This window comes from Lycium barbarum, chromosome 5, assembly GCF_019175385.1.
Source record: "Lycium barbarum isolate Lr01 chromosome 5, ASM1917538v2, whole genome shotgun sequence".
In the NCBI taxonomy this organism is placed as follows: Eukaryota; Viridiplantae; Streptophyta; class Magnoliopsida; order Solanales; family Solanaceae; genus Lycium; species Lycium barbarum.
Genome location: NC_083341.1, coordinates 2,674,875 through 2,686,886, shown reverse-complemented (window position 1 = coordinate 2,686,886; position 12,012 = coordinate 2,674,875). Strand labels below are relative to the sequence as shown.

The following is a 12,012-nucleotide window of genomic DNA, read 5'->3' as shown; positions in this document are numbered from 1 at the left end:
ACCAAGCATAATTCTACTTTCAGATATAGTTTTAGCTTAGCATCATCCCCTTCATTTGAAATCTCTCTCAGTTCACCTACCTGAAGAAACATCATGTAAGATCATTACACCAAGTTAATCAAGCAGCCCCTTGTTTAACAGATCGTAGAAACCATGCACTACAGAAGAGATTTCCAGACAAAAGTGATCACAATACCAGTCATTCACGCTTCAAGAACATCACTCTCAAGGGACCAAACGATGGATTAACCAACATGATTGGAAAAATTGATCCTATCCATTAGCAACTTAAGACATCTACATTGCTAAGCAAGATAAAATTGGTGGATGTCAAGTTTATACGCAGAAATTTTAGGAAACAGGGTTAAAATAGCCATATTTGTTAAGATCCTTAGTGGATTGGAGTCCACAATCTACATGACGATTACTTTGGTGAAGAACGTGCCAGTTCGCGTAAACTTCGACTAAACGACCAGATATCTGTTATCTCCAACCAACACACACACCAGATTGAGTCCACATAACTATATTATTTTCTTAATTCTTGCAAACATACAAATTGATTAGCCTTACCTATAGCCTCCTTTTTCAGTAGAAGACAGATCAGGCACATCAAGCAAAAGAACTTACGAATCAAACTGTTCCATATAGCGCTACAAGAATATCATACTAAGATCATTCTATTTTTCCATGTGATGGGATAAGCCAAGGAGAATAAATTTTATGTGGAAGACCAAATATAAAATATACAAATAATATCACCACTAAAACTGCAGTCATAACTCAGACGAAGAGCACACTGCAGAAGCATAGGATTTTCAGACAGAACTTACGGATTGAATTTCCTCTTGAGCTTTCAATGCCCGATGAGGCCGATATGTATGGTTCTTGCGTTTTTCCCATAGCCAGAAATGTTGAAATTGAACTGGTATGCCAAATTCCTTAGCAACTTCCTCCTGGAAACAAATATACCAACAGACACCCGATATACTTAAGACTTACGGTGATTGACCAATGACATTCACAACAATATGTTAATCTTGTCTGTTGAAAGAGCAGAAATAATTTTGTGAACCCTCACACTCTAACCATTTGAACTCCATATTCTCAATTTGTGTAGTCTCTAACTGTTATGAATGTATTCTCTTCAATTTTTACCTACATTAGCATTCAACATTCAAATCTTTGTCTTTCAACTTAACAACACAACTGCAAAAAGTTTAACATTCCATGTATCAAGTTGTAGAAGCAGTAAATTTCACATGACGCCTCTCTATTAAACCAAGGCAAACTGAATACATTCGCACGCAGTACAACAAATGCTCATCATGTATGGAAAGAGTAGTGTGGCTATAACTTCTCAAATCTATGAGAAAAAGAAATGCAATAGACTGATAAATGTACCTTGAATTGAATAAATGGCATCTGCTTCTGAATACGAAAAGTACGCACTTTATCATGATCCACAAGATCAAAATAAATCTCCTTTCCAATTTGTTCACCGAGGTCTTCATCACGAGCTACCTGAAAATGAAATGACTAATTTTCAGTTAAATGTTTCCTAAGTATAAAGATGCAAGAAGTGAAGGATAGAAACAAAAAGTTCAACGAGACCTTGATGATTTGGTAGAGACAAGCCTCTGCTTTCTCCTTTCTATTTTGTTCCTTTTCTTCTTACTCTTTCTTCAGTCTCTGAAATTTGAGGTTGATAAAAGACAACTATGACTGAACTGATAGAAAGAGAAACTAAATCAACAGTATTGAGTAGAAACCCATCCTGAGATGCCCGGCTATGTCCTTATCATCCACATTGCAAATAATCTCCCTTGTCACTTTCATATAAGTTCTATGTATGTGTTTGAGTATTTTATAAGTTCGAGCAGTTGTTGCCAAAATAAAGACTACTCGAATACATCGAATTTCAGATGACCAAAGATCTGACACGATGCTGAGCTGCTGACGGCTGGAAATACTATGTTACCAATGGACAGCCATCAGAATCCAGTAAGAACTGTGGGGCCAGTTCACAGGATAATGTTAGCACAACTTTTCAGGTGGCTACCTGATGGACATTAACTAGATAAATAAATTATCTATAATCTAATAATTTTCAACCTGAAATGGATAAATAATAAACAACATAATTGTTTAGAATTTTCGACGTCCAGCCACGGCGTACTTACCAAGATAAGTGACTCATGATGGAGACTTTTAAACTATGATGATTAGCTGACGGAAATGTCTTATAACCTCCCGACCAATTCTCTTTCTTCCCCATTTTTCCTGCCTAACCCTTACTCCCCTCCCATTAGTCTCGTCCTATACGAGCGTGCAGCACATACCTGTAGATTGTGCACATACTCCAAAAACGAGGGAACCTCAGGAAAGCGATATTGTTCACTGCATTGATTTCGAAGGGATCTCTGAAAGCAAATTACATCCCCATCTCCTATCTGCAGAGCCTGAATAGTATTGCAGAAAAATATTCATAGCTAATAAATCCAGCAGAAGAAACAAAAAAGAAAAACTACTGAAAGAATTTGCCTACACCAGCAAAAGCATAAACCAAAAGTGTCAACTGGCAATTGATTGCACATACCTCACAGTCACGAAAACTCGTATTACTGTCAATGTGTTCACAAATCACGTTCGGTTCAAAGTTTATTTCCTGTGAATAACAAAAAAAAAAACCTGAAAGACCACGTATCATATGTTAAGAGTTAAAAAATTGGTAAGAAGAAGAAGAAAACTAACCTCAAAAAGTTCAATTTCTTCATCAGGCGAAAATCCAACCAACTCATTAAGCTTTCTTAATATCTCCAGCGGCTTGCTACTCGCCTTTACAAAAATCCGCCCAACATATCTGACAACAAGAAGGAAATTAAACAGAGAAAGACCAAAATACCTCATCCACATCATGGATTCTCATATATGCAGCCCCAGGCAGTTGGACTTCAATAGAAGTTCAACTTCCAAGTTCATTAAATTTGGAGAATTTAAACCACTAATATGATAGCCTCATTAATCCAAAGCTTTGACCTAGTCTTCCTCATTTTTTTTTGGGGCTCTTTTTGGTTGTACACCCATGCTAACAACAGTGTAACATTCAGACATTCAGTTCTCTATGATGTCTGTTTTAGAACTCTAGATTGATTAAAGTACAAAGCACCTTTCCATGCAGTCTTATTTTCTCAAAATAAATGAATCCCAGATTCAAGCAAGAAAATCACTACTTTAGTATTCCTGCTATTGAGAAGCAAAATATAATACCTTATCTTCTCCTCCAGAGGGTCATAAAGTTTGAAAAATAGAAGGATTTCTTCCTTGGTCTTCTCTGGTGGAAATAAAGGTCGCAAATCCTGCAAGAATGCACGGAATAAATAAACTCAAAAGTAAAACTTGACGAATAAAGCTATAGAGAAAACTTGCAACACGCGAATCACCAAAGGGAAAGACAAGTAGGCAAGTGCACAATACCAGGCATAATTCTACTTCAAGAAACAGTTTTAGCTCAGCATTATTCCCTTTATTTGAAACCTCTCTCAATTCACCAACCTGAAAACACATAATGCAAGATAATTAACACCAAGTTAATCAAGTGTTCCCATCATTCAACAGATTGTAGAAACCGTGCACTACAGAAGAAAGATTGCCAAACAAAATGATCATAATACCCGCCACAATAGTCACGGTTCAAGAAATACACTCTCAAGAGGGCCTGAGGGGTCTCCATACTTAGTCCAATCAAAAAGCATGTCTGGAGGGTGGGGCAGAGGGAGTTGGGGGAAGAGAGAACAACAAATTTACTCTCAAGGGAGCCTGAGGAGTCCCAATAATTAGTCCAATCAGAAAACATGTCTGGAGGGTGGAGTGAAGGGGGCGGGGGCGGGGGGAGAGAGAGAGAGATAGAGAGCAGTGGACCTGTGGACTAGCAAATGGATGAACCAACATGATCAGACAAATTGTTCCTATTCATTGGCAACTGAAGAAATCCGTTTAACTAAGCAAGGTCAAGTTGGTGGCTATCAAGTTTTTAATCATAATTTTCAGGAAAGATTGCAATAATTATTACATTTTTGTAGAGGATTGGAGTCCATGTAACTTTTTGCTTTTTTGGTGATGATGGTGCCAGTTTGCGCAAACCTGAACTACTCTGCTGAGTGCCCGCATTCTTCCACCCACACAAGTACCGGGGGGTTGAGTCGACATAGCTATATTACTTTCTTTATTCTTGCAAACATATAAATTGATTAACCTTAACTATAGCCTTTTTTTTGGTAGAAGACAGATCAAGCATGAGAAATAATGAATCAAACTATCCCATGTCACAGCAGATCATATCTGGAATTGTCTGGTAATTGTCGTTACCTTCACACCACTGACCAGTAAAACTGAAGTCATAATATCTCAAACGAACTGCAGAAAATAGGATTCTCAGACAGAACTTACAGCTTGAATTTCCTCTTGAGCTGTCAATGCACGATTAGGCCGATACGTACAGTTCTCGCGTTTTTCCCATAGCCAGTAACGTTGAAATTGCACCGGTGTACCAAATGTTTTAGCAACTTCCTCCTGGAAACAAATGTACCATCAGACAAATTCCATGCTTAAGACTTATGGTGATGACCACTGACATTTTAAACCCTATCTTGTCTGCTGAGAGAGCACAAATAATTTTAAACCCTGACACCCAAACCATTAGATCTCTATATTGACAATTTTTAAGATTTTGTGTGTTCTCCTCAATCTTTTACCTACTTTAGTACTCAGAACTCGAAGTTTTATCTTTTAACTCAATGTAAAACAAAAGTACGAAAGTTTATTCATGTTTCAAGTTGTAGTAGAAGCAAATTTCACATGACAGCTCTTTATTAAGCAACGGACAAACTGAATTCATTCTCATGCAGTACATACAATTGCCCGTCATGTTTGGTAAGAGCAGTATGTCTTTAACTTTTCAAACCTATGAGAAAAAGAAATGCAACAGCGTGATAAATGTACCTTGAATTGAGTAAATGGCATCTGCTTCAGAATACGAAAAGTGCTCACTTTATCATGATCCACAAGATCAAAATAAATATCCTTTCCGATTTGTTCACCGAGGTCTTCATCACGAGCTACCTGAAAATGAAATGAGTAATTTTCAGTTAAACATTTCCCAAATATAAAGACGTGATGCAAAAAGTAAAGGACAACACTAAAAGTTGAAAGAAACCTTGATGATTGTGTAGAGACGAGCTTCTTCTTTCTCCTTTCTTTTTTGTTCCTTTTCTTCTTGCTCTTTCCTCGATCTCACCTGAAATTTGAGGTCGATAAAAGATTTCTATGACTGAACCAATGAGAAACTAACGACCCGTTTGGTCATGAGAATTTTTCCCTTTTTCCCGGAAAATTATTTCACTTTATTTGGAAATCAACGTTTGCCCATGAAAATTCCAAATTTGAAAAACACCTAAAAACTTGTTTTCACATTTTTCACTTTCAACACATTCAAACAACCAAATATTCTTTGCAAAAACTATAACTGAACACAACTTCATCCTCAACTCCAACTTCAAAATTCCAAATAAAGTGAAAAGTATTTGGTTTTCATGGCCAAACGCCTACTAAATCAGCGGTATTGAGTAGAAACCCACTCTAAGATGTTTAGATATGTCTTCCGCATCCACATTGCATATAATCTTTTCCTTGTCTCTTTCACGTATATAAACAAGCATATACGCTTGAAGAGGTGGAGATGAGTTCTCCTCAATTAAGTAGTAGCCACCATGTAGTTCCTGTTTGTATAGAGGATTTGGTGTCTTTTGGAGAGAACTATATTTTGTACGTGTCTCCTTTTTTGATATACCTCTTGTATACGGCCTAGTTGGCCTTGTTATTATCAATGAAAAGTTATACTTGATGAAAAAACAAACAAGCATAGACGCATATAAAAATTCTATGTTTGAATGGTGAATTATTGCCAAAATATAGACTACTGGAATTTATCGAATTTCCAACGGCCTAAGACATTACCAATGGACAGGACAGCCGTCCAAAACCATCGGAAAAGTTGGGGTGCCAGTTCGCACAAAAATCGTAGTACTACTTTTTCAGGCAGCTAGCCCACAGAAACTGACTAAATAAATAAATTATTTAAAAAAGAACAATTATTGACATTCCGAAATGTATAAATAATAAATACTAGCAATTTAATTATTCAGAATTTTTCTACATTCAGCCACGGCCTACTTACCAAGATAAGTGATTTCCGACGGGAACTTTTTAATGACGTCAACTAGTTGTCAGAAATGTCTTATAAGCTCCCCGACCAGTTCCCTTTTCTTCCCCAATTTTTCCTGTCTAACCCTTACCCTCTTTCTATTATTGTCCTCTTATGAGAGTGTGCAGCACATACCTGGCAATTGTGCATGTACTCCAAATATGAAGGAACCTCAGGAAAGCGATATTGTTCACTGCATTGATTTCGAAGGGATTTCTGAAAGCAAATTATATCCCCATCTCCTATCTGCAAAGCCAGAGGAGTTTAGCATAAAACTATTTATTGCTAATAAATCCAGCAAAAGAAACAAAGAAAAGGAAAAAACTATTGAAAGAAATCAACTACACTAGCAAATGCTTCAAACACCCAAAGTATCACTGGCAAATGATTGCACATACCACAGAGTCACGAAAACTCATATTACTGTCGATGCGTTCACACATGACATTGGGTTCAAATTTTATTTCCTGTGAAGAACAAAACCTGAATATCACATATCATATGTTCAATAGTTGAAAAATTGGTAGTAAGATAAGAAGAAAACTAACCTCAAAAAGTTCAATTTCTTCATCAGGCGAAAAGCCAGCCAACTCATTTAGCTTTGTTAATATCTCCAGTGGCTTGCCACTTTCTTTTACAAAAAGTCGTCCGACATACCTGACAACAAAAAGGAAATTTAATGGAGAAAGACCAGAAAACCTCACCACATCATGGCTTCTCATATATGCATCCCCAAGCAGTTGGGACTTTAACAGCACTTCAAGTTTCAAATTCATTAAATTTTGAATTAATGTGATGGTCTCGTCAAGTCCAAAACATTGACCTAAACTTCTTATTTTTACCCTTTTTGTTGTACATGCTAACGACAGTGTCACACTGAGTAAAAGTGCAAAGCATCTTTCCATGTAGTCGTGTCTCCTTATAATAAATGAGATTCCAAATTCAAACAAGAAAATCACCACTCTAGTGAAAGTATTCCAGCTATGGAAAGGCAAGATGTAATACCTTATCTTCTCTATCAATGGGTCATAAAGTTTGAAAAAGAGGAGGACATCTTCCTTGGTCTTCTCTTGCGGAGGAAAAGGTCGCAAATCCTGCAACCATGCACAAAACAAAATAAAACGGAAAAGTAAAACATGTAAAATAAAACCTCACATAGAAAACATGCAACATGTGAATCGCCGAAAGGGAAGACAAGTAGGCAAGTGATGCATTACCAGACATAATTCTACTTCCAGAAATAATTTTAGCTCAGCATTATTCTCTTCATTTGAAACCTCTCTCAGTTGGCCAACCTGAAAACATATCATGGATGATCATTACCACCAAGTTAATTCAAACGCTCCCACTGTTTAACAGATTGTAGAAACCATGTATTACAGAAGAAAGATTCGGAGGAAAACACGATCATAATACCTGCCACAATTGTCACACTTCAAGAAAATCGGGCTTGGGGAATCCCAATTCTTAGTCCAGTCAAAGAATGCTATCATGGAGGGTGGGACGGAGGGAGTTGGGGGGGGGGGGGGAGAGGGAGCAACAGACTCGTGGACCAGCAATGGATGAACAAACAAGATCAGAAAATTGATTCTATTCACCAGAAACTGAAGACGCTTATTTAGCTAAGCAAGGCGAAATTGGTGGATGTCAAGTTTATAATCAAAAATTTCAGGAAATAGAGTTAAGATTGCAATAATTATTACATTACTTAGTGGATTGGAGCCCACATAGCTTTTGTTGGTAGCGGTTGTGTCCTGGCCAATTTGCACAAACCTTGACTATTGCACCGGGTACCTATGATCTCTCACCAGCACAAGTACCCAGTTGAATCCACATAACTGTATTACTTTCTTTATTCTTGCAAACATACAAATTGATTAACCTTACCTATAATTCTCCTTTTTCGGGTCAAAGACAGATCAAGTACATCAATCACAAGAAGAACAAATTTTATGTGGAAGACAAAAACATGAAATATGAAAATAATGTTACCAATAAAACTGCAGGCATAACTAAAACGAAGAGCACACTGCAGAAAGATAGGATTATCAGACAGAACTTACTAATTGAATTTCTTCTTCAGCTGTCAATGCACGATTAGGCCGATAAGTATGGTTCTTGCGTTCTGCCCACAGCCAGTACCGTTGAAATTGCACCGGTATACCAAATGCCTTAGAAACTTCCTCTTGAAAACACATGTACCATCAGACACATGCCATACTTGATACTTATGGTGGTTGACCAATGACATTCATAAAAAATATGTTTATCTTGTCTGCTAAGAGCACAAATAATTTTGTGAACCTTCACACCCTAACCATTAGAACACATTCTCAATTTTTACCTGCAGCAGCCCTCAGAATTTGAAGTTTTATCTTAACTCAATATAAACCACAAGTACAGAAAGCTTACATTCCATATTTCAAGTCCTAGACGCAGCAAATTTCACATGAGGCCTCTTTATTAAACAAGAGTAAATTGAATTCATTCTCACGCAGTACATACAATTGCTCGTCATGTTTGGTAAGAGCAAGATGGCTATAACTTTCCAAATCCATGAGGAAAGGAAATGCAACAGAATGACAAATGTACCTTTAATTGAATAAACGACATTTGTTTCTCAATATGAAATGTACGCACTTTATCATGATCCACAAGATCAAAATAAATTTCCTTTCCAATTTGTTCACCGAGGTCTTCTTCACGAGCTACCTGAAAATGAAATGACTTATTTCAGTGAAAATGTTTCCTAAATATAAAGATGCAATAAGTAAAGGATAGAAACTAAAAGTTGAAAGAAACCTTGATGATTGTGTGGAGACAAGCCTCTACTTTCTCCATTCTCTTTTGTTCATTTTCTTCTTGCTTTTTCTTTAGTCTTATCTGAAATTTGAGGTTAATAAAGGTTATTATGAATGAACTGATAGAATGAGAAACCAAATCAACAGTATTAGTAGACACCGACCCAAAGAGGCTAGGCTAGGTCCTTCTCATCCACATTGCATATAATCTTATTTGCTTGTCACTTTAAACGTATATAAACAACCATATATTGTTTGAGTGTTTTATAAGTCCGAACGATGAATTGTTGCCAAAATGTAGAATTCATTAAAATTCCAACGGCCTACGACCAGACATAATTCGAACGGCTGGAAATACTACATTACCGATGCATAGTCATAGATGCTCCATGACACTGCGTATATGGGTTGTTGGATTAGTACTGCCCTGACTTCCGCTACTTCGATAGTTAGATTATGTTTATATAAGATGACGGTTATTTATGTAATTTGCATAAGTCTTATTAAGTTATCCCGTTTGCTAGGTAGGGTCGGTGCTTGTTAAGTGCCAATCACGGCCTTTCAGAATTGGGTCGTGATATTAAAACAGCAACACGGCTAATAAATTCATTTAGTACCACATTTTAAAGAAATTTTAAGTCAATTTCACACCACAATCACATCGGACTAGATTCAGCAACTATAAATCAAAAAGATCAATAATTTCAAAGCTACACCAAGCATAGCTATTTCAAACAAACAAAAAATATGCAAAACAGACTAAAATCGTAGAAACAAGGTGAATACACAAAGCGACAAAGCTAATGAATTCAGTATCAATGCATTTTTTAAGGAAAATTTAGGTCAACTTCACACCGCAATGACAGCAGGCTATATGCAGCACATTCATTTTCAAAACTATATTGTTAGCAAGCAGAGTGAAACTGTAAGAACAAAGTGAATACACACATCAAACGTATAATAAATTCCGTAACAATTGCATTTTGAAAAGAATTTTTCGGTCGAATTCACACCGCAACCACAACAGACTATATTCAGACATTTACATTAACACTACACCGAGAAAAGCTACTGTGAACAAAAGATACGCATAACAGAGTGAAATAGTAAAAACAAAGTGAATATACACACACCAAAGTAACAATCGCATTTTGAAAGAAATTTTAGGCCAATTTCACACCGCATTGAAATTGGATTATAACCAGCACATATATATATTCAAAAGTATACAGAGAAAAACTACTGAAAGCAAAAAAAATCGCAAAGCAGAGAGAACCGGAAACAATAAAGTGAAGACACACAGAAACACAGTTAATAAATTCAAAATGGTCTTATCTTTTAAGAAATTTTAAGTCAACTTCACGCCACAATCACATCAGTCTATATACACCACATTTTTTTTTACAAAACCACACCGAGAAAAGCTGATATAAGCAACAAATAAACAAAGCATACTGAGACAGTAAACATAAGGTTAATACACACAACAATCGCATTTTTTAAAAGAAATTTTAGGTCAACTTCACACCGCAATCATACCAGATTATATTCAGCACATTTACTTTCAACACTACACCGAGAAAAGCTATTGTAACCAAAAACATACGCAAAACAGAGTCAAACTGCAAAAAAAAAAAAAAAAAAAAAAAAAAAAAGTGAATACACACAACAATTGCATTTTAAAGAGAAATTTTAGGTCAACTTCACACCAGAATACATTCAGCACATTTAATTTCAAAACTACACCGAGAAAGCTACAGTTAGCAAAAAAATACGCAACGCAGACCGAAATTATAAGAACAGAGTGAATACACACAACAATCGCATTTTTAACAAAAATTTTATGTCAACTTCACCCCGCAATCATACCAGACTATATTCAACACATTAACAAAGTGAATACACACAAAATCACGTTTTTATAAGAAATTTTAGGTTGACTTCAGACCACGATCACAGCGTACTACATTCAACACATTTATCGCATGTTTGGCTAAGCTTCTAAAATTAGCTTATTTTGAAAAGTACTTTTTTAAAAAGTGATTTTCAAAAAAAAAAAAAATACTTCTAGCGATAAGCAGCTCGTGTCTGGCTAATCAATTTCGAAAGCACTTTTTGAGCGGCAATTTATAAAAAGTGCTTCCAAGCGTATTTTTCTCAAAAAAAAATTAGCTACTGCAAGACAGATTATACTACTTACCAAAACAACTCATTTTTTTAAAATAAGCACTTTTAAAAGGCTATTAGTTTCAAAAGATATGCAAAACAGAGTAATAACTTAAAAGCAAGTGAAATCACATAGTATTAAAAAACAAAAGTAGAGAGAGATATAAAACATAAAGATTATTACATCCATCGGTGTAGGAAGGAGTGACATCGCCGGAGAATAGTGACCCTACGATCGTTGGAAAAATTATTGAGTTGTAGTGCTTGTGTGACGAGGAAAATGTAGTGGAAAAGGCAGTGTAATCAAAAGATTTTATAGCTGGTTTTTCAAAGCTTTGGGAGCCCACAAAAGTGGCTTATTTTAGAAAGGGAAACGTGTAAAACTATACTCAGTTATACCCTTCTTTGCCGGGCGGTTACTTCTCCTTTTATCCTTGCCTTGCTTTTTTGCTCGGACACTCTCTGTTCTTAAGTAAAGGATCCCCTCTCTCAAAAAAAAAGAATACGTTAATCAGTTATCATACCATGCAGAGTTGCTTTTTCTTGCTCCAGAGGAGATTGATATTGGTAGAGTCGCATTCAAACCCGTCTTTTTGCCCTTTGGCTGGTAATCACATCAGCCATAAGATGGTCTATCAGCAGTGGCGGAGCTAAGAATTTGGCGAAAGGGTGTGCAAATTTTCTTTTCACTTGTGTTAAGAGTGTGTAAAATTAAATATATACTCATAGTAGCTAACATTTAACTTATGTACACAGCGTAATTTCCCGACGAAGGGTGTGCAC

The 12,012-nt window shown here is 36.2% G+C and overlaps 1 protein-coding gene across 6 annotated transcripts in view; it reads right to left on the bottom strand.

Moving 5' to 3' along the window:
- The window catches only part of LOC132640125 (ubiquitin C-terminal hydrolase 12-like), a 45,492-nt gene extending 33,840 nt beyond the window's left edge, over positions 1-11,652 (bottom strand). The window contains exons 1-19 of one of the 6 annotated variants that reach the window (XR_009582163.1): positions 11,414-11,650; positions 9,065-9,145; positions 8,855-8,974; positions 8,326-8,448; positions 7,480-7,557; positions 7,268-7,356; positions 6,811-6,919; positions 6,661-6,729; positions 6,398-6,508; positions 5,216-5,296; positions 5,002-5,121; positions 4,450-4,572; positions 3,478-3,555; positions 3,271-3,359; positions 2,755-2,863; positions 2,600-2,668; positions 2,343-2,462; positions 1,615-1,692; positions 1,405-1,524 (exon numbers count right to left, since the gene is read on the bottom strand). Coding sequence is in view for 4 of the 6 variants with exons in the window: in XM_060356572.1 (XP_060212555.1) it covers positions 3,478-3,555; positions 4,450-4,572; positions 5,002-5,121; positions 5,216-5,296; positions 6,398-6,508; positions 6,661-6,729; positions 6,811-6,919; positions 7,268-7,356; positions 7,480-7,557; positions 8,326-8,448; positions 8,855-8,974; positions 9,065-9,145; positions 11,414-11,440 (1,209 nt within the window). In the remaining 2 variants the exon portion in view is untranslated. Of the gene's footprint in view, positions 1-1,404; positions 1,525-1,614; positions 1,693-2,342; positions 2,463-2,599; positions 2,669-2,754; positions 2,864-3,270; positions 3,360-3,477; positions 3,556-4,449; positions 4,573-5,001; positions 5,122-5,215; positions 5,297-6,397; positions 6,509-6,660; positions 6,730-6,810; positions 6,920-7,267; positions 7,357-7,479; positions 7,558-8,325; positions 8,449-8,854; positions 8,975-9,064; positions 9,146-11,413 lie in introns of those variants that run through there. The other 5 variants (XR_009582164.1, XM_060356572.1, XM_060356571.1 and 2 more) reach the window with 5 other exon arrangements.
- Between the last annotated feature and the right edge of the window lie 360 nt (positions 11,653-12,012).